At 53.7% G+C, this 19,669-nt stretch overlaps 8 protein-coding genes across 8 annotated transcripts; 3 read left to right on the top strand and 5 right to left on the bottom strand.

The window, feature by feature from the left end:
• Positions 1-73: 73 nt before the first annotated feature.
• On the top strand, positions 74-1,190 carry SODALDRAFT_168444 (ubiquitin-domain-containing protein). Its single transcript, XM_028606989.1, has 4 exons — positions 74-164; positions 245-251; positions 370-550; positions 944-1,190. Coding segments are annotated over exons 1-4 (276 nt in total). The 5' UTR covers positions 74-163; the 3' UTR covers positions 1,031-1,190.
• Positions 1,191-2,448: 1,258 nt separating this feature from the next.
• On the top strand, positions 2,449-3,728 carry SODALDRAFT_295593 (Yip1 domain-containing protein; the record flags this gene model as incomplete). Its single annotated transcript, XM_028608783.1, has 3 exons — positions 2,449-2,493; positions 2,599-2,989; positions 3,089-3,728. 3 exons carry the CDS (start codon positions 2,449-2,451, stop codon positions 3,481-3,483), a joined length of 831 nt encoding a protein of 276 aa, XP_028466495.1. The 3' UTR covers positions 3,484-3,728.
• Positions 3,540-4,993, bottom strand: SODALDRAFT_333307 (Rhodanese-like protein). The gene is made up of 3 exons (XM_028611932.1): positions 4,462-4,993; positions 4,310-4,352; positions 3,540-4,164 (listed from the first exon to the last, which is right to left on the bottom strand). Exons 1-3 carry the CDS (start codon positions 4,954-4,956, stop codon positions 3,878-3,880), a joined length of 825 nt encoding a protein of 274 aa, XP_028466494.1. The 5' UTR covers positions 4,957-4,993; the 3' UTR covers positions 3,540-3,877.
• A 781-nt stretch (positions 4,994-5,774) lies between these two features.
• SODALDRAFT_339994 (cytochrome P450 61) lies at positions 5,775-7,747 on the bottom strand (the record flags this gene model as incomplete). Its single annotated transcript, XM_028612908.1, has 5 exons — positions 5,775-5,813; positions 5,886-6,169; positions 6,241-7,205; positions 7,282-7,432; positions 7,582-7,747. 5 exons carry the CDS (start codon positions 7,745-7,747, stop codon positions 5,775-5,777), a joined length of 1,605 nt encoding a protein of 534 aa, XP_028466493.1.
• Positions 7,748-10,355: 2,608 nt separating this feature from the next.
• Positions 10,356-11,820, bottom strand: SODALDRAFT_277598 (hypothetical protein; the record flags this gene model as incomplete). Its single annotated transcript, XM_028608078.1, has 3 exons — positions 10,356-10,480; positions 10,579-11,661; positions 11,733-11,820. The coding sequence occupies 3 exons, from the start codon at positions 11,818-11,820 to the stop codon at positions 10,356-10,358; spliced, it is 1,296 nt and encodes a 431-aa protein (XP_028466492.1).
• A 446-nt stretch (positions 11,821-12,266) lies between these two features.
• On the bottom strand, positions 12,267-15,390 carry SODALDRAFT_311589 (Spc97/Spc98 family protein). The gene is made up of 2 exons (XM_028609175.1): positions 15,159-15,390; positions 12,267-15,078 (listed from the first exon to the last, which is right to left on the bottom strand). The coding sequence occupies exons 1-2, from the start codon at positions 15,304-15,306 to the stop codon at positions 12,314-12,316; spliced, it is 2,913 nt and encodes a 970-aa protein (XP_028466491.1). The 5' UTR covers positions 15,307-15,390; the 3' UTR covers positions 12,267-12,313.
• A 303-nt stretch (positions 15,391-15,693) lies between these two features.
• On the top strand, positions 15,694-17,050 carry SODALDRAFT_333301 (CT20-domain-containing protein). The gene is made up of 2 exons (XM_028611931.1): positions 15,694-16,073; positions 16,151-17,050. The coding sequence occupies exons 1-2, from the start codon at positions 15,914-15,916 to the stop codon at positions 16,894-16,896; spliced, it is 906 nt and encodes a 301-aa protein (XP_028466490.1). The 5' UTR covers positions 15,694-15,913; the 3' UTR covers positions 16,897-17,050.
• Positions 17,051-17,190: 140 nt separating this feature from the next.
• SODALDRAFT_324114 (hypothetical protein) lies at positions 17,191-19,059 on the bottom strand (the record flags this gene model as incomplete). The annotated part of the gene is made up of 2 exons (XM_028609857.1): positions 17,191-17,684; positions 17,856-19,059. 2 exons carry the CDS (start codon positions 19,057-19,059, stop codon positions 17,191-17,193), a joined length of 1,698 nt encoding a protein of 565 aa, XP_028466489.1.
• Between the last annotated feature and the right edge of the window lie 610 nt (positions 19,060-19,669).

Below are 19,669 nucleotides of genomic sequence, written 5' to 3'. Positions count from 1 at the left end.
GTTCCACCATGCCCTTGACCCACTGTGGCCTCGTGACCTTTAGGGCTTTCTGCTTTTTCACCCTCAACTGCAAGCCGAAGCAAGCCCCCACCACTCACCTTGCGACGTTCTGGAAGAAGAGAACTCCCACGGCAACATCAGCAGTTTCGCGAGAACCGGCAAAAGTGAGTACAGCCAGGACTTTAAAGAGATGAAGTTATTGTTTTTTTTTGACGAGATAATGAACATGCTGACAATTTTACAGTGCAGATGTGAGTGTACTTCCTCGCCGACCGACCGACTCGTTTGCCGACGTCTTTCCGGGCCCTCCGACTTTAATCATCAATCTGTGGACGAATGACGGGTAGCTAATGGCGGTTCGCATCTCAGTTTCGTGAAGACCCTCACGGGCAAGACTATCACCCTTGAGGTGGAGTCTTCCGACACCATCGACAATGTCAAGTCCAAGATCCAGGACAAGGAGGGCATCCCCCCCGATCAACAGCGCCTGATCTTCGCCGGAAAGCAGCTCGAGGACGGCCGGACCCTGTCCGACTACAACATCCAGAAGGTCAGTGGTGGCTTTTGACATTCCTTGCGATGGCTAAGATGGAGATGTGTTGGAAATGCGGTTTCGGGTTTGGGGGAGCGCTTGTTTGCCCAGCAACGGGATAATACGATGCGGAGGGAGGGGAAAGATCCGTGATGGACGCTGACATCCCGCGAAGGAATCGACTCTTCATCTCGTCCTCCGTCTCCGTGGTGGCATCATCGAGCCCTCGCTGAAGGCTCTTGCCTCCAAGTTCAACTGCGACAAGCAAATTTGCCGCAAGTGCTACGTAAGTCTAGTTTTTTTTTTTTTTTCACACCGATGACATGCGCCGGGAAAGCTTTCCGCTCGTCTCTTTTCGATGGGCCGCCGGCCTCAAAACGACAACAAGATCTAACTGGCTGTTCTTTCCAGGCCCGTCTCCCACTCCGTGCCACCAACTGCCGTAAGCGCGCTTGCGGACACACCAACCAGCTTCGCCCCAAGAAGAAGCTCAAGTAAACGATACGCCGCCTCGGTGCGCTGGCATGTCATGGATATGGCGTCTGGGACTGGTATCGGCAATTTGGTTGGGGGATGGGATGGTGCGAGGCAGGGAGCATAATCCTGGAGCCCTTTCTACGCGTGGTAGTTTGCATGCGATTCTTAGGCGATTCTCGATGATGCAAAAGTTGCCATGATTTTCAAGCTCTTTGCTTTCTCCTCGGCCCAGTGCGATGACATGGGATGCTGCGTTCTCTAGAGCCATGACGTGTTGAAATCCGGATCTGAATCAGACGCCCGTCAAATGGCCGGCCGTGGAAGCCGGCGTGGGAAACGACTCAATGTATCGACTATCGAACCGGTGCTTCTGGCTGTCAATATTATCCAGACTGGTTTTTCTGTGAGACAACGAGAAGTTCAGTCTCCGGGAACACCGTCGGCGACCCATATGTTTCTACTCTGCTGTATGCGAGCCAATCGGACATAACTGGACTCTTCGCCCCTTTCCGCATCATTCCTTGTCTCGATGATGGTCACACAGTGACTGCCATAATGAGCGGTAAATCCTACGTGGACCCATAGCTACGCACTTTGCTCTATCAATGCCGTGGCTCCGGTGAGTGTAGCCACGCTGGTCAGGGTATCTCCATGTCACACCTACGAGTCCCAGTTCCTCCAAGTCAGGGGTTTGCCAAATGGGAAGACCTTGACCTAACAAGTGAAATCGATGTGAGGTCTCCGACACGCCTCCCGGCCTGGTTCCAGTTGTTCTGCTAATTCGGTCAACAACAATGATCACCAGCGCATGTCCAGTTCAGTCGAGGAATAGGGACCAATTCATTTCAATTTATGGAAGTTGTTTGATGTTCTGAGCGGCATGTCCCTCACCCCTAAGATGATCGATTTCGTCGCCCTCCTGCCACATTGTCGCATACCCTGACCGCAGGGCGCCCTCATCACCAGTTCTCGTCTTGGCTTACACCATCCTGATCGAGATACCTTCGACGCAACTCCCGTAACGACAACTCAGATGCTTGGTTCTTGTGCTAGATATCTGATGTCTAGCTGTAATCCTCTTTCTCCTGATAAAAAGGTTCTCTATAGGGATGTGTTATTTAAGAGTCCAGATGGAGAGCTCTGAATGTAGGTATGGTGAATGGAACGCGTCTTGTTCAGGTAAGGTATGTGATTGATACCTAGGTACATTGCGAAGCAGTGGACGCATTCCAAGACGCCACAGGCGGGAATGGGGAAGCACGTTACTCACGTGATGTGGTGGGTCGCCAACCTGTCAGGAACAGCTTCCACTAATTATCATTACGACACCTTGCTTCGAGCTCCAGGCTCCCTTGTCGTTGTCACGAAGTGGACATCACAACACAGCTTTACGAACAAGAACCACCAACCCTGATTCAATCCCTGCTGACAAAGTTACAATGTCGGGCTCAGGATATGATGCGGTGGTAGATGTGGACGACGATGTCAGTTTTAGTTACGGCTTGCTTTGAGCCACCCACCTTTCACTATCCCTTGTTAGATCTCCCATCAACTTGTCAACTAACAACGCATCTTCCGAACCTTTCTAGGGCGATCTCGGCCACACTGATCTCCAGGAAGATCTCGAATTCCATAACTCGAACTTCAACGATACCACACCTGGCGCCCGCAAGGCCCCATCGTCCGGCCTCCCCCCTCCAGTGACCGCCTCGACATCCTCAGGCAAGCGCATGCTGTGGACCATATCCTTTTACGCGCAATACTTCGACGTCGATACCTCTGCCGTATTATCCCGTTGCTGGGCCGCTCTCTACCCGCGCGCCAACTTCCTCGACGTCCTCGAAGGCAACTCAGACCTGTACGGTCCGTTTTGGATCGCCACCACTGTCGTTCTCATCCTGTTTCTGGGCGGTACCATCAGCCAGTACCTCGCCCAAACCGGGGATCACCCCTTCGCCTACGATTTTAAGCTGCTTAGCGGTACGCAGCCTCCCCCATTTCCCTATCTCGCCCCTTGAACAGGGGGTGGTGGGTTGAGAAACAGACTGTTCTAACGTGATAACTCCCCCCACCCTCTAGGCGCTGCCGGACTCATCTACGGCTATACCCTCTTCATCCCCATCGTGCTGTACCTGGCCCTTCGCTACTTTGGCTCCGAGTCGGCCAACCTGCTCGAGTGCTGGGCTCTCTACGGATACGCCAATCTTATTTGGGTGCCCGTCGCCCTCATCAGCTGGTCGCCCATCACGATCCTCAACTGGGTCTTCGTCGCCATCGGGTTCGGCGTTTCCGTCTTCTTCCTGTTGCGCAATCTTTACCCTGTCCTCAGCGCCACTGACCGCCAGACGAGCAAGATTCTGCTCGTGGTCGTCATCGCCCTCCACATGGGTCTGTCGCTGACCATCAAGATTCTCTTTTTCGCGCACGGGAGTCCAGTGGCTAGCAATCCCGACGGTGGCTCTGGTGGGGATTGAGGAGATGCATCCGGGCTTCTTTTTTGTCTTTTGTTTTCTCTTAGAGAATATCTTTAGTTGGATTATTTTTGGCAGGGCCTGGGTTGGGCTGGCCTGAATCAGAAGAGACGGTGATAAAAATGAGAAAGCAAGAAGGAAGGGGCGTGGATCGCTCAGCTTTGCTCAAGATCCCATCATGTACGACGAGTGTACAATACACCAATGAATTCCAAATCCCGACCATGCACCATTTGCATGTTGTCTTGAGATCTCTCCCGACGTTGGAGTAATGTCAATGACGTTTGATTCCCCCGTTGTCAGATTGGTAGCCCGTTTCGCATTGTTTTACAGTCCAATATTGTCTCCTATCATGTCAAGTTCGAGCACATGCTCCGATAGAAAAAACGAGCGGCGGTCACTTCTGGGCCTGCCCTCCTTTCTCCTCCCAATCGAGCCAGCTTCCGGGGTACTCTCCAACATTCGTCCACCCGGCCTCCTTCGCCAGGGCGGCAGCCGCTCGACTCCTCACGCCAGCTTTGCAGTAGAACACGACCTCGGCGTCCTTGGGGGGCCGCGGGAAGCCGAAGCTGTCCTCAAAGTCCTCCTCCCGCAAAAAGAAACTATCGGGTCGCGTTCCGATTGGAATGTTAATGGCGCCGGGGATGTGGCCTGTCTTGTCTAGTTCGGCGGGTTCGCGGGTATCTGGAGAAAAGAAACGGAAAGACCATGTCAACAAGTGGCTTAATGACAAATAATTAAGAGGAATTGTGGAGAGCAGACGAAGTGCTCGCGAGGAGAGACGGGGTCGCATATGATGATGCACAGCATGCTAGGAGGGGACACATACCGACGAGGATGACTTTGCCTGGGTTCTTCGTGATTTCATTGATCTGGAGCGGGAACCATGCCCCGGTATCAATCAGTATGACGCTTAAACTACCTGGTCTGCGCCGATGATGTGTTCCATCTTTGAGATAAATGGCCCGGTACGCAACGCACCTGCTCAAAACTCCAAATCTTAGTCCCTCGTTCCGAAATCTCATGGCCTTTCGGGTCCGCTTCGCTCGACGATTGGGTCGAGTAAGTGGTGCGCGCGCTCCTGACTGGTGTTGCAGGTACAATCAGTCGGAAGGTCGCCCGTGTAGACGGGATCGCGGGCGCCCGGGCAGAGGTGCTGCGACAGGTCGCGAGGTATGCACGAGACGAGAACGCGAGCGGTTGTTGCGACGAGGGAACGCATCGCGGGGTTGTCCATATGAGCCTGCTGGCCCTGCTGGCGATCTTCCGGGAAGCCATATCGAGCTTGTTGTCGTGTCTGAAGCTAGACGGTGTATTGGATGTGCGATGGCAACTGAGCGGAGGTTGAATGATGGATAGATAGGGTTTGTTGAATTGTTCGGCTCCGGGCACCTTGAGGCGGGTCCGGGGAGCTTCAAGCTCGGACGTCGGAGCTGAGTTGTCCGGTGCTCTACTTATTAACAGCATCAGCATCATGACGACCGCAGACCAAGACAGATACGTCACGCCCCATCACTGCATTTATGTTACTGACGTAGCTGCTGAGCTACCTTACGTAGTCATCTATGCCCAAGATTTGATGTATGTGTAATTACAGAGTAATCTCGTAACATGAGGCTCCAAACCTGCATTATATTCGCAAGATATTCGATCCTTCCTTCGATGGAGACTCCGGGGAATGGCATTTTGCGCAAAAAGAAGCCATCTACTGCGGACATCCACCGCGAATCCTAACCATCAGTCATCTGATTGCCTCGACATAAATCAAGATCATGAAGGTATTCTGTACAAAACCACGGCATAGCATCCGGGGAATGCTTCGAGATTTGACTAGTTCATTCAACTCTAACCTGGGTGTCCTGTCCGACCCAGCTTTATCCCATCCAGCTTATCCTACCAAGCGCAGGGTCACTCACCACCCTCAGGCATCTCACAAGAGAGAGCGCCAAATACCGAAACTTATTCCGCCATGCCGAGGGAATATGCTCTTAGAACTGTAAAAAGGAAATAAAAGAAAAGATCTTCAAGTATGTACATGCCAAAAACGAAGTATTACAATCAGTAGAGCCTTCCGCGATGATGAAAGGGCTCATTAGTTCTATCGTCCATCGCTGACCAAACATGTCAGCGTTTGGCAATTCCTCTACCATCGGCGACAATATCGACAAGGGTGTTCCTCAATCTAGAGGGTAATGACGAGGTTGGAACGCCTAGCCAGTCATGATGCATTCCGTGACTGGTGTCGGATGGACAACGCTATCACTTGGTGCCCTCGGAACTTCTCAGCCGCACAATTACCACTTCCGCTTCTCCATCGTCAAAGGGCAATCGTCCTACTCCAGTGTTAGCTCCCGAAGGCCAGAAAGGAAAAGACAGCAGTCTTGCAACGGATCTTCGCAACTCACCATGGGGAAAATGGTGGCGAACACCTTGATCTCTTCAGACCTCGGTGTGGCATGATGCTTCCAGTTCAGCTGAAGAGACGCCTTCCCGATCATCAGAGCCAGGTTAAGCTGAGCATACAGCTGGCCCAGGCAGTAATGAGGGCCCGTTCCGAAAACGAGGAAGTTCTTGGCGCCCTTCACCTCGGCATCACCGGTGTAGTATCGTTCCGGGTCGAAGTCATCGGGGTTCTCGTACACCTCGGGATCACGTAGCGCCGGCCAGACCGTAGGAATGATCATGGATCCTGAACATTTTTGTCAGACATTTCACATTTCTTCAAGCCACTTCAGACAAGCCTAATGATCCAGAACATACCCTTCGGCACAGTGTAAGTATCGCTAATAGGGAACGCCTTCTTAGCCCTGTACGGGACCATGAGGACGGGAGGACGGTAACGGAGCAGCTCGCGGACAACAGCACGGGTGTACTTGAGCGACTCGAGTTGATCCATGTTCAGCTCAGCGTTGATGTCGCCATTCCGAACCTTCAGATTCTCCTCCCGGACGCGATCGAGAACATCGGGACGCTGAGCCATGATCTGGAAGAGCCACGTGGCGGCGCTGCTGGTGGCGTCCTGGGAAGCAAACAGGAACGTAAAGATGGTCTTGGCGATTTCAATGTCGGCGAAGTCGCGGAGGTACGGCGTGGGCTTCAACATGCCCTCCGTTTGACCCTTGGCCTCAGCCTCGCGCCACCTTTGCGACTCGACGATCGACTTCACCCAGCCGTCCATGATGCAGGTCACATCACCGCCGGCGGCCATACGGGCCTTGCTCTTGGCCGCGCACTTGGAGAACTCGGCCAGGACCATGTCGGCGGCCTTCTTTCCGTACCAAGTCCGGGTAAACGGAATGATGATGGGGAAGTTGACAAGCTCGAGAGCAGCGGTGATGAGGTAGTAGTCGTTTGCGATCTTCTCCACTGCGTCGTCCGAGATATAATGGCCAACAAAAGTGCGGAGGGAGACGGCGCACATGAGCTCGCGCAAGTGCGTCATGAACGGGACGGGCTTGCCGCCAGCGTCCTCGGTGACCTTGAGAAACCGCGCGAAGTAGTCGCGGTATACCTCTTCCTGGGAGGGCAGGTAGGAGGCCAGCGCCGAACGGGTGAACAGGCCGTTGAGACCCTTGCGGAAGTCGACATGTGCTTTGCCGTCTAGGAAAACCCAATTGTCGTGACCAAGGAGCTTCGGTGCGACATCAACAACACAAGGTTGGACGTAAGCGGGTGAGTTGAAGATTTTTCGGGCAATGTCGCGGGTTGAGGCGATAACGACGAACCTGGGAGGGGGAAGAAGTAAAGTGTTAGACCAGTCCGGGACGGCGATTCGCAAGCGGGTACGAACGCGACACATACTTATGGAAGACCGAGACACAGCTCAGGGGGCCACTGGCCCACTTAGCCTGATATTCATGGAACTTGGGGTTCACAGAGGACAGGAAGGGACCCATGAAGGGGATCTTCATAGAAGGTCCCTCAATGGAACCCTTGTTGAAAATGTAGCTAACTGTGTTGCAGAACAAAAAAGAGTTAGATTCACGTTATCTTTAGGGGAAAAGAAAGGGGGGGGCGCGACTGCCCCAAACACCCCCAAAAAAACGAAGACTAAAAAAACCACCAAAGAAAAAAAAAGCGCGACAGGACTGGGAGACGCACGTTGATCATAGGCGACCAGAATGGCCAAAATGGTGAAGGTGATGGTCCATGAGCTGGCATTGGTAACGGCTTCGATCACCGAGTCAATATGGGGTGGGATGTTCACATTGGCGAGCTTGGTGCCCGCCAAGATGGACGTGAAAGTTGCGTTGGCGCTGGCGTCCATCGTGATCGCGTGTTTCTTCAAACGGACAGTCGGGTTCTCGTCGCGTTAGGTTCTGGCAAGCTCTATCCCAGACGGAGTGCCGTTTCGATGATGGTGCAAGACGTTGGGGGCAGTGGCCGGTGTTCCAGAGATATGGGAACACCTCCTGACGAGGACGAGGCGTAGGGAAAAGCAGGAAGCCTCTTTGCAACAAAAAAAATCCTTCCCCTTTCCTCGAAGTGAGTGTCGTCTTGGCCGGTGGGCTATAGTGGCCTCGCGGTATGGAAGGGAGGGTGCGGTTGCCAGAATGAAGCAAACGGAGTAAAGGGGGGAGGGGAGAGGAGGGGAGGAGGAAGAGGAAGAGGGAAAAAAGGAGAAAAGGGTAAGTTCTCAGTTTTGCTTGTGGAGGTGGATTATGACCGGTAATTAATTATCATGAATCTGGAAGGTCTCTCGTCTCGGTCAGTGGTGTCGCCTTTAGCTAAAATGAACCCCGGGACCCGCATCTGTACATGGCCGGGTTGGGGGTTACGAGTAGCGGTATCCCGCATGGCCCCTGCTCGGTATCCCGGCGACGCCTATACTATTTAGGATAGGTTTGCCAAGGGATCCGAAATTATAGTCTGTGCCCGTTATGCCCAAGGTCCCGGTATATCATGAGATCGCGGATATAAAAGGCAGTGGCCGTAGTCCTAGTATTTTAATTACTTCGGATAACAGTGATAGGATTAGAGGTTCTAGTAAAGGAATCGATTTCGTAAGTATAGATTAATATAAGGGGTGTTCGTATTAATCTTAAGGCCTACGCCTTAGTCAATTCATAATACTAATATCTTCGTGTCCGTAATCTTATAATGTACCGGGACCTTAGGCATAACGGGCATGCACTATAATTTCGGATCCCTTGGCATACCCATCCTAAATAGTATAGGCCTTGCCGGGATACCGGAGAGGGGTTATGCGGGATACTGCTACTCGGGGATTACAGTTGAAATAACAGTACCCCAGGGGTCCGTACAAAGTCTCCGTACTTTGCGCCTCTTAAGAAGGAAGACCCAACGTAGGACGTTCTTCCTTTGTGATTGGTAACAAGCCATGCTCTTGGTTTCGGTCTCTCGGATAAGTACCCATCTGACTGGCTCAACTTTACATAAATTTTCATCCACTGCACTGTAATTACCCTCCTGGTTGATTATTTCAAGCGTACAACGTATAGCACCTGCCAAATCACAAATTCTATGCCATTGCGGAGAAGGGTGTCTGGAAAACAGGGGTTCATGTACCCATGTACAGATACATAGGCCTCCGTAACATTCAGGCCGATACATCCGTCGGGCCAGATGTCTCCTTGGGCCGCAAAACCACGCCATCTGTCGCCAGCTCCTATTGGTGTGCCTTGATATATTCCTGAGCGTTAAGTCAACTGATTGGTTGGAACCACGAAAAAGATGCACCACATCTGCACAAAACAATCTTGTTATCAAATGCTCCACCCACACAAACCCCCGCAACTGCCAACTGCGTACCTGAAGTACCACTTCGTAAGGTACCTACGTGTAGATAACAGTAAAGTACTTCATACAGCGATAAACAGTATCAACTGCTGAACCCTATATTCCCGAGTATCATATAGTGGCCTTCTTCGTACGTACAAGAAGCGGAGAGAAACCCATGCATGGGACGTGACTTCGTAGATTACCAGTTTCGTGCATCCGCGTACCTCTGACCTTGAAAGAACAGACACCCTGTAAGTACTTCGTATTTACGAAACATCGATCGGTGTCCGTAATGAAAATTCAGCCAAAATATACCGATTTGACATTATCCACAGCATTTCATGGTTGCCATTTAAACTCTGCAAGTCTAGCTAGCTACTTTGAGAAACGAAACTCGACGAGGTCTACGGACACGGAATATTACCTAGGTGCCTTATTGACCCCGTTCGCACAATTTCGCCGGGGGCATTGTACCGGTACGTATGGAAGTACACAAAGAGACTAGATGAGAACGAGCTGGCACATTCGAAAATGAGGCGCACTTGGCATCACGGCTGGGGCCAGGAGCTCCTTGACTGGTCAATTCTCGAGCGATGACCCGCCCATGCATACATATGTACAAGTACAACCATCGTCCCAACACCGAAATCGCTAACAAAGGCTACATTACACGTGAGATGAATCCCCTGACCAACCTGTCGGGATACGAATACGAAAAATGGAACCACATAGTCGGTCCGTGCATCACACGACAACACCCCGAGCAGCGAGCATGGTGGTGGTGCGGTGCCATGGTCGTGATGGTCATGTGTATGTCGCCTTCATTTGTTTGACTCGAAGAACCAACGCCGACTCTTCCTGAAGTCGCATTGGTGATTGTATCAACCTGCGAAATATTCATGATAAGCACAGAGTAGTCGCATGGACTGTGGACATACGTTGGAAGTACGAATACTCACATGGCTGGTTTGGAGGGACGAACTGGCTCCCGAATGACCACCATGGCTCGAGAGTATTATATTCAACACCTTCGTCCATTGATGGCCCAATATAGAGGCCAACCGACAGAACTCGTCTGACGAGGTTTAGGAAACCCCAACTTCGCATCAAGGGGACCCTTCCCCTTCTTGTCCTCAGAAACTGTCATCGAGGATGTCTTGATTCATCTTGACCATAGTTGGACTATATTCCGAGCCCTCAGGGTCAGCACCAGCCGTGAGGAGAATATCGTCCACGATGCGTTTGCTCGCCTCGCGCGCTATACAAGACGCCCCAACCGTTAGTGATGCGCAACATGATCGCGAGGGTTTTTCTTTTCTTCTCTTTTTTCTCTTTTCTTCAGGATTATCAACATACCAGGCGTCTGCATGAGCTTCGAAGGCGGCAATGCAAACTGGATCGTCTTAGGCGGACTCATGCCGCCCAATCCACCATCGTCGCTGTCGCTGTCCCAGTCAATCTCGTACTTTCGTCTCGCCGTCGTCGGTGCTTCGGCCGCCGAGTCCTGGGCGAAGAAGTCCCTCGTCTTTTTCCCGGTAGCCGGGGTCTGGACGCTGACGCCCGGCGTCCTCGGCCCCGTTGTCGCGGCTGCCAAACGCTGGCGCGCCATCGCCTTGACGGGCGACATGAAAGCCTCGCTCCGCAGCTTGGGCGCCTCCATGATCGGCGAAGACATCGGCGAGTCTTGCCAGGCGGGGACGGTATCCTTTTCTTTACCCTTCGTCCTGTCGTTCTCTGGCCCCGTCTCCCTTTTGAGCGGGGAGATGCGAAGCATGGGGCCTTTGTGAGGTGTGGCCTGTAACCTGTAGTTCTTGTCCAGCATGCGGTGGAGCAGAGGATCTTTGTTGGCGCGATGGGTGGACTGGTCTTCTGGTGGGAGGGATGATCGGGGCGTCATGGACATGTCGGGCAAACGGGCGGTGTGCTGGGCGAAGATTACGGTCGAGTCTTCCTCCCCGTCTAGTTCGTCCACGGCATCATCGGGCGCTGCAGCTTCGCCTTTCATCTCGCGCCTCAGGGCCTCGTAGGGCGATTCGAGATTCGCAAAGTTGGCCTTGATCGTCTTGGTTGCGGGAACCCGCGGGGTGCTACCCGTTAGGTCGTCCTCGTCCAAAAGGGAGTCGTCTCCACGGTATGCCGTCTCATCTGCCGCGCTGCCTGCTGTCTCATCGTCACTGCCACCCCCAGCTCGAGGCGTGTATCTGCCGTCAATCGAGTCGTCGTGTACTGTCGTGTCCTCGGCTCCCGTGCTTTCGTCTTCTTCGTCATTCGCCAGCTCCTCGTAGCCCGAGAGCGAGACATTGGCAGAAGCCTCGAAGAATTGTTTCCAAAACTTGGAGGCTTCCCATACGTTCTTGGAATGTTCGCCGTACTGCTCGACTACGGGAAGAATACTCGTGGTCACGATGCGATGGGCCTTGCTGAAGTTGTGGTCGATTTCTACCGAGACGGTTCTGTCAGCGAGAGGAATCAAAGGATAAGATCGATACCTAGTGATCATCACAACGTACCTTGCAGTGTCAATGTGATGGACTGTTCAAGCTTCTCCAACTCCTCCGTAAGGGTAAGATTTCTTGCAGGTCGCACGACTCGGGACATCTTTGCAGTGAGGATATTTTGTCCGGGCTTGATGTCGCCTACAAGCTGCAGAGTATTGGCAAGATACAAGGGCAAGGAACAAGTTGCAGAAGTAAGGTACGAAGTAACAAATGAAAACTCCGTACCTGATGCGAGTTCTGTTATGGTATGGACGCGATGCGGGGCATTCGTTTAGTTCCACCGTCTTGCCTTCCCTGAGGACCCCAGCTTTGGGGAGCGGGGCATACAGTATGTATAAAGCTCAAGGTACCGTACAAGCGTTACGGAAGTGCACCGTAAAGTACAGTGTGACGGCGAATCGGAGCTCCAACATCAAAGGGTAAGCTTCGTGAGCTCTGACCTTACCTCAGGTAGGTACCGTACCTTTGGCAACACTCCGCCATTCTCAAGGTATGGTATCCTGCTGTCATCTGCCACTAAGATAGACAGTAAATCTTCAACGATATGATGCCAATGTTGCATTGTTCTCGGGTATCTATCTCACTTTATCCATCTATTTACTCGAGTAATAGTCGAGCATGTCCAGCTTCACCAGGAGCTGCGCAATAGGGCTATCCTCCTGAACACCAAGCCCCCTTTCATCCCATGCTTTCGTCTTGCTCCCCTCGCTACGGTGGCCCCTATTGCTCGTTTTCTCAGCCATACCGCGGCACACCGTCAGGAATACCTCAACGTTTCTCCTGAATACTTTATACAGCTCAGCCGGTTTCTCCTGATCTCTCCCCACATTCAGGCCCTCTGCATGGAGTCTCGACAGCTTCGCAAAGCACAAAATCACACGGAATATGTCGTCGAGAAGTTTCAGCACCGGCTGGTGTCGTTTCCGCAGGATCAGGGCCGACATGATCCTCTCCAGAACAGACACGTGCAGCTCCCGGAGCCTATCCGGACTCAGGTCCGAGTTCGGGACAGCTCCTTCCCTGCAGTCCAGTAACTCGCCTTCCACTGTATCCAGCTTGCGCTCGAAATCCCGCCACGGCATCTCGATCCCCACATCGAGGAAGTAGCTGCTCAGGCTAGACACAAAGTGTCGGGCTTCCAAGCAGAACCGAACTGAGGCGTTGTCTGGATCCCGCCACCTGGACTCCCTGGCTGTTACGTCGCGGAAGAGCTGGTTGACCGTATACAGCATACGGAGGACGCGGAGAAGCAACCAGAAAACGCGGTCGTATTGCGCCAATACCATGGGCGTAATGATAGACGCAAGAGCCGACGGTGGCTTGTAGGCGAGACGAAGAAAGTCGAGGGCTTCCAGGCCGTCGGGGTCGATGCATTTGTCGATCTCCTCGCTCGAGAGGTCGCGAACGGTGAAGCTCAAGTCGCTGGGTACCTCTTTGGTGTCTCCCGGCTTTCTTCCGTGCTCACCAGTCTGTCTCTGTTTGGCTGGGTCCTCATACGTCTCCGTGAGCACACCCATGAGAGCAAGCCGAAGCTCGGAGCTTGCGGGAGGCCAGGTGTCTCTGCCGCTCAGACGCAGTCCCATGACGCCTCCCTGCCGCGCTACTCCCGCTGTCCTCTCCGCCGTCTCCAAGTCGGGGTCGAAGAGCGCGTGGGACAGACGGCTGCAAAACATGCCATTTCGGCAAAGAAAATAATCTCGCTGCAACCTCAAGTGGCCTCGGAGATCATGCGCATTGAATAACAACTTCAGACTCTCGCGGCCGATAATCCGAGTCTGGGTGAAGACGATGGGCCCGAGAGACAATACCGGGAGCAACGACCAGTGGGGGCTGCTAAAATCGCTGCGGATATTGATTTCGTGGGGCTCATCGGCCGACAGGCAGCGCCTGACGGCCTGCACAAGGTCGTCGTCCGAGGGAACGGCGTGGTTGGGTTGAGAAAGTGTGGCCATGGACTGCAAGAGTCGACGCTCCAACTCTTCCTCGTCGCGGCCGAAGAGGCAGAGTTCGTATCTACTGGTCTCTTGTGCTTGCATTGATGCTTCATTATGAGACGATCCTCCCACGCCGTGGGCTTGGATGGCATCCAGCAAAGTCTGCTCGTAAGACCGGACATCCCGCTCAAACTGGTAGATCGAGTCCCAATCAAATTGCCAACGCACGGTCGGCGTTTTGATGGTTTCTGAGTAAGGGTGGGCCAGAAAATGCTCAGGGTGGCTTGACCTGATGAAGCGCAAGTTCCGGCCTGTCTCGAAGATCGCCTGCACGACATCATCTGGCATGAATGGTGGCATCCTGCTCGTGTCCAAGTGAAAATCCAGATTCTCCACTTCAAGGCCAAGGTCGTCCACGTAGACCTCTGATTCTACCTTGATGAAGCCTTTGCGTTTCCCGACATGATGCTTGCTCAGGGGTATACCGAGTTCCAGCTGGGTCCCGATCCACTCTTCCAGGAAGTCAAGCCATGGCCGTGTTACCCGTTGCAAAAGCTCTCGCATCGTATGTCTAATATAGTCATGCCCGTATTCCGCTGATTGCGCTTGCTCAAAAATCAAGGAGAGGACGTCTTCATCGAGGTGCTCTCGCCGTATCTTGGTGATCAAGGTTTCCAAGTAGACGGCAAGCTCGGAGACGCGATATATTACCGACTCGAGCTGTATAATCGACCGTGGGTTCTGATCCAAGTGGGCAACATGGCTCTGCACGACTAAGAGCGCCTTATCCAGCGCACTGGCAAGGGCGACACGGCAGGGGGTGGGATCCGTCGAGTAAGCATGATCGGCGAACGTTTTGAGGTTCCGGATTGCGTTTCCGCAACGCAGACATCGGTCTTGGACACCTTGTAGAACTCGTCCTGAATAGCCTGGTAACCTCGCTTTCGGTAAGGTTGGTTCGAATGACCTGGAGTGTCCGTGCCAGGAGAAGAAGACAGACTCCCTGCCGAGGGCCAGAAAGAGCAAGGCGTCAAGATATGGGCCTGGGTCTACTGGCGTGTAATCGGCACTCCCGAGACGCAGGGGATCACCATGCAGACTGATCAGAGCGTCGAAGGCACCGGGTCCAGCTTCGGTAACGAAAACGGGCTTGTCTTGCTCCGCCGCGGAGCCAGTGAAGGCCTCCCAGGTTCTATATTCTGGTGCTGAAGGAGCAGGCTTCCCTGGGTACAGCCAGAAGTCACCATCAATATCAGTCCGATCAACCTCGTCTTGTCCTTCGAGGTGCGGTTTGTCGTCGCATTCAAGGGAGGCGGTTGGAAGCGGGGTGTCGTCGTCGTTATCGGCATGACCGGTGTCGGGGAGAACGAAGAAGTTGTTGCACTCAATGGGCGGTACGTGGAAAATAGAAGGTCTTTCGCGATCTACAGGCAAACAGTAAGACGTTGGCACACTGAGCATATCTAGAAATGCACTATGCAAAGGTTGATCTTCAAAAACGCACCATTTAAGTCCAGAGTAAAGAAGGAAGTGGAGGACTTGGTAGGCTCCGCCAGCTGGGAGTCTTCGTCTTGATGCAACCATTTGGACGATTTCCAGAAATCCGGCACTGCGAAAAATACGTTTCCGTCGCGGTCATGTTCGTCGGACATGTTCGAATGACATTTGGCAGAGGCGGTTCATTGCGATCGCTTTTATGTGTCGCGGCTGTTGTTCTCAGAGACGTTTGTCCCAAGGAGCCGAAGAGCAACAGGCCGCTGTCAATGATGCCCCGCGACCGCGATGAAAGGGAGGTACGTAACTGTACCGCGAAGTATATATACAAATGTCGCGGTACCCACGAGGTATCGAGTTACGTGGATGCACCCAGAGGAAGGTCTGGGTCGGGAATTGTCAGCTTCTCATTGGCTAGAGTGTCCCTGCCAGTGCTCGCCAAACTTACCGGTACCTGCAGCGGGGAGGTACGAAAGTACGTATGAGGGCAGCAGGTTGAAGGGCGGCCGGGAAGCTCTCGCAGCTTCAACCGTCACCCTTCATATCTCGCATTTCTCTCTCCAAAGATATACTAGCAACCGATCTTATTCAGAATATACCAACGGTACTAATACTATGAGAATTTCTTCTTTCTGTTCCGAAAACTAGAAATCTTCTTAAAGCGCCCGTCTTTCCGGTCCTTTGGCTATGCCTCCCAGAAAAAGGGCAAGAGGGGGCGGAAACGCGGCCGCTGCAACGCCGACACAGGCTCGGGATGAGGATGCTATGGACATTGACACACCTGCGACTTCAGAAACGCCTAATACATCAGCCGTAATTGGGCCTGCCCCGCCACCAGCGCCAGCGAGAGAGTGGCCAAACGACGCATGGACAGACGACCAAGTATGCTCCCTCTTCAAGGGCGTCGTGCGGTGGAAACCAGCAGGTGAGTTATTCTCCCCCCCCGGGGCCATTATCACTGTCTCGAATCATTTCTAACCGATCGATCACTCTCTTTCGCAGGCATGCACAAGCACTTCCGGATGATTGCTATCAGCGAGCACCTTCGCCACCACGCCATCGACCCAGCCGTCCATCCTCACACTCGCATCCCCCACATTTGGACCAAGCTTCGCACATTTTATAACCTGGACGCCATTGATGTGCGGGAAGACTTTTTCGACGCTCAGGAGGACGAGAACTACGAAGAGCGCTTTCGCGAGTTTACCCTCCCCCCGGCCGAATTCGAGGACCTCATGATGGAACGCGTCCGCGCCGACCCCAGCGAAGCACCGACGTCCCCGCCCCAGCTCGACCCCGACGACCCTACGGCAGGCGAGACTGCGCGCCCAGGGGGGTCCGCGCGGCCATCCCCGGCCGCCGCGGGAGGAGGCACCAAGAGGAAAAAGCGTACTTCCACTGCAGCGTTCAAGGCTCGAGCTAGTACCGTCGAGGACACGGATGATGCATCTGAGTCCCTGTCGCCGCCGCCCAAGCCTGCGACGCGGGGACGGGGCCAGAGAAGGGGGGCGGTCGGCAGGCCGAGGGCGCAGCGGAAGGTCGAGTCGACAGAGCCGGAAGAAAACGAGGTGGACGAGGAGGAGGAGAGCGACGATGAGGATGCGCGTACAGGTAGTGGCAATGAGGATGAGGAGGAGTCGAGCTCGGAAGAGAGCGTGGCGCCGTCCAAACCGACCAGGGGAGGCGGTCGGGGTAGGGGTCGGGGTCGGGGCGGTAGAGGCCGGGGTCGCGGACGTGGTCGCGGGTAGGGCCGTGGCGGTGGTCGGGGTAGTCGCGATGGCTCTGGTGGCTCCGGTGGCTCCCGAGCCGGACGAATGGCGAAGTGAACATCATTAACATCATTAAAAACGTAGATAGACACCATGGATAAGCCGGAATGATACCCATTGTTTTGCGAGGAAGATAACCATGTCACGACCGAAGACATTCCGCCTCCGGCTTCCTGCTCTCAGTTTGAATCTTTTATGCATGTGACACCAACGTGGTTAAAGACAACGCCCCCCTGCCGTCCAATACCCAAACTAGGCCATGTCATGGTCACGTCATGTCTCCGTACTTGGGAGCCTAGGTTGCCCAAGGGTCTCCCACTCACTTGCGTAGGCCAACTTATCCCTCCAGCGATCCCCGTAGTCAAGGATGTCCCTCAGTCCTGTAGTCGCCTTGGGCGGACGCTTCGGAATAGCCGGTCTCGTCGCAGGGTTGGGTGCTGGGCGCTTCAACACCCTCCACATCTCTGTTTCCTCGTCGAAGCTCGCAGCAGCGTCGACGGCTTCAGCGTACGCCTCGTGGTGGCGCTCCGTTTTGATGCGCAATTCAACGGCTTCCCAGGAGCGCTTGACTTGGGGCACCGCGTGAGTTGAATAGACGAGGAGCTCCTTGGCTTCTTCGTGAACCTGGAGATCTTCATCATCTTCTTCTTTTTCGGTTCCTTCATCCTCTCCGCTTGCTTCCTCATCTCCACTTCCCTCTTGCCTTTGACTCCCATCGTCGGGGGAGGAAGACCTGCCTGCTTCGAGATCGTCCGTGGCGGAATCATCTGATTCAGGTTCGTAGGTAGATGAGTGATCGAAAAGATCAAAGTCAATGAGTCGCAGTGTCCTCGATGGTGTCGCGGATCTGTCGTCTAACTGTGGTGACTCTTGCTGTTTCGAAGCTGCCAGTTCCGCTCCGAGACGTTCCTCGACTTCATCGTATGATAAGGACGGACCTCGTATCTCACCGTCGTCCGGTTCCTCGGAAGCAGTATCGACGTCGTGTACCTTGAGCTGAAGACGTCTGGCGCAAGTCGTCCAAAAACGCCGTGTGTTCGGCTTCAACCTAAGAGATGCAACGGCTGCTTCGACATCGCTGGACTTGACCACGTTTCGAGTGTTAGGATGGATAGTCTGCTTCGCCTTGATCCTCGACTGGGCGATGTACAAGGTCGAGATGACAAGCTTGCGGGTGAGAGAGATGGCCAGGGAGTGGAAATCTTCGAAAGCCGTGGCGCGGATGCTGGGGCCCTGTCCGTCCTGGATTGAGCGCCAGTTGTTCTCAGGGTCGGCGGAATTCATAAAGACGTCCTCGGCAAGTTCCAACCAAACCGGGCACCTGAACAGCCGGGCGAACTCGAGGCGGTCTTCGGCGTCATGGCCTCGATTTCCACCGAGGCGCCGAGCAAGGTCGGCATCAATCAGCCAGTGCTCCCCCCATTTCTTCTCTTCGGTTCTCTTTTCGTGGCGTTCGATACGCAGAGACAAGTCGGCGGCGGCCTCTTCGAGGGCTAGGCAGCATTCATGGCTCAACTCCTTCGCAGCTGGGTAGTCGGCCATGTCTGGTATGTCGTCCCGTCTATGATGGCCAGAGTTGTCTCGCATATCGTGAAGGGTGCCGTCGAGGAGCTTGATGTACTGGTGAACCTCCATCTGATTCTTGGTTCGAATCCTCGAGGCGATGCCAGGTAAGTCGTCTCGCCCCAGCCGGGAGACAGCTTCGAAGAGAAGCTCTTTCTCCAGGGGTGTCCAGATGGCAAGTCCGACCTGGGATTGCCTGAATCGTTGCTCGTACGGTTGCTTCTTTTCAAGTACGAGACGATTTGCAGCGTCCTCAATGTCTCTGTTCAACAGATCCATGTACGCGCTGTTGAAGGCGCCCTTACGGCGTTTTGAGGGTAGGCTGGGCTCTTTTTCATTGAGCTCAGAAGCTGTGCGTTTAAGGGGAGACATCCTATGTTGTTGGGAGGCCGAGCCACCTAGAGGTAAGGCTGTAGAAGCCGATACAGGGCCAGCTTCAGAAGGACATGGAGATGGAGCCTTTGAGGATAAGGGTTTCAGCTCATCGACTGTATGGTAAGCAGATCCCGTCCCACTGTCGCTGGTCAGTTCAACATGGTCTTCTGATGAACTGGGTGATGGTGATGTGCCGTCGCCCATTGTGGTTCATGGTCTTTTAGCTAAACCTCAGCGCGTGGATAGCTGCAATGTCCTTTACTCGGACATGAATCAGGGTAGACGTCCGCTGCGTATGGAAGCTTCTAAGGTTGGGACTGGGCGCAGACTAGAATGGGACGAATTGAAGGTTAGCTTGAGCTAACATGACAGAACTCGTCGGTGAAGATGATGAGTGTTGGTAAGGTTAGTTCCGGGTTGTTGGCTGCTATAGGTAAGGTATTATTACCGCCTGCCAGTACGAGTTAAACGAGGGCGGAGGTCCCTGTAGCACGGTAAAGGTGTGCTACGTATTGTACCTTACCTTAAGGTACCTAAGGTAGGCACCTTAGGCAGCTAGGTATACGGAGCAAGCAGGACCAGGTGGTACCTTACCTAGGTACCTAGGCAGGGGAAATGTCACTGGTGTTCAACCTGCGTACCTGTACGTACTGTACATTGGACCCTTAGCTCTGGGGTACCTAAAGTAGGTAGCTGACCTCATCAAGCATTCCGGACCGCGTTTTCGAGGCCTCTAAACCTTTGAGGGCCCACTATACGCACCTCTATCGCAACAGCTCTCTCTCTCTCAGGAACCACTCCAGCTCACGTCACG

This window comes from Sodiomyces alkalinus (assembly GCF_003711515.1).
Source record: "Sodiomyces alkalinus F11 unplaced genomic scaffold SODALscaffold_5, whole genome shotgun sequence".
Taxonomy (NCBI): domain Eukaryota; kingdom Fungi; phylum Ascomycota; class Sordariomycetes; order Glomerellales; family Plectosphaerellaceae; genus Sodiomyces; species Sodiomyces alkalinus.
Note: the sequence above shows the minus strand (reverse complement) of the source record. Positions and strands in the feature narration are given on the sequence as shown.

Coding starts and splice junctions, on each gene's coding strand:
- SODALDRAFT_168444 (XM_028606989.1), top strand. Junction 551..943: donor CCGACTACAACATCCAGAAG/GTCAGTGGTGGC, acceptor TGTTCTTTCCAG/GCCCGTCTCCCACTCCGTGC.
- SODALDRAFT_333307 (XM_028611932.1), bottom strand. CDS start 4,956: ATGATGCTGATGCTGTTAATAAGTAGAGCACCGGACAACTCAGCTCCG. Junction 4,353..4,461: donor AGATTTGGAGTTTTGAGCAG/GTGCGTTGCGTA, acceptor TTCCCGCTCCAG/ATCAATGAAATCACGAAGAA. Junction 4,165..4,309: donor AGGCAAAGTCATCCTCGTCG/GTATGTGTCCCC, acceptor TCTTTTCTCCAG/ATACCCGCGAACCCGCCGAA.
- SODALDRAFT_311589 (XM_028609175.1), bottom strand. CDS start 15,306: ATGTCCGACGAACATGACCGCGACGGAAACGTATTTTTCGCAGTGCCG. Junction 15,079..15,158: donor CTTTACTCTGGACTTAAATG/GTGCGTTTTTGA, acceptor GTTTGCCTGTAG/ATCGCGAAAGACCTTCTATT.
- SODALDRAFT_333301 (XM_028611931.1), top strand. CDS start 15,914: ATGGACATTGACACACCTGCGACTTCAGAAACGCCTAATACATCAGCC. Junction 16,074..16,150: donor CGTGCGGTGGAAACCAGCAG/GTGAGTTATTCT, acceptor TCTCTTTCGCAG/GCATGCACAAGCACTTCCGG.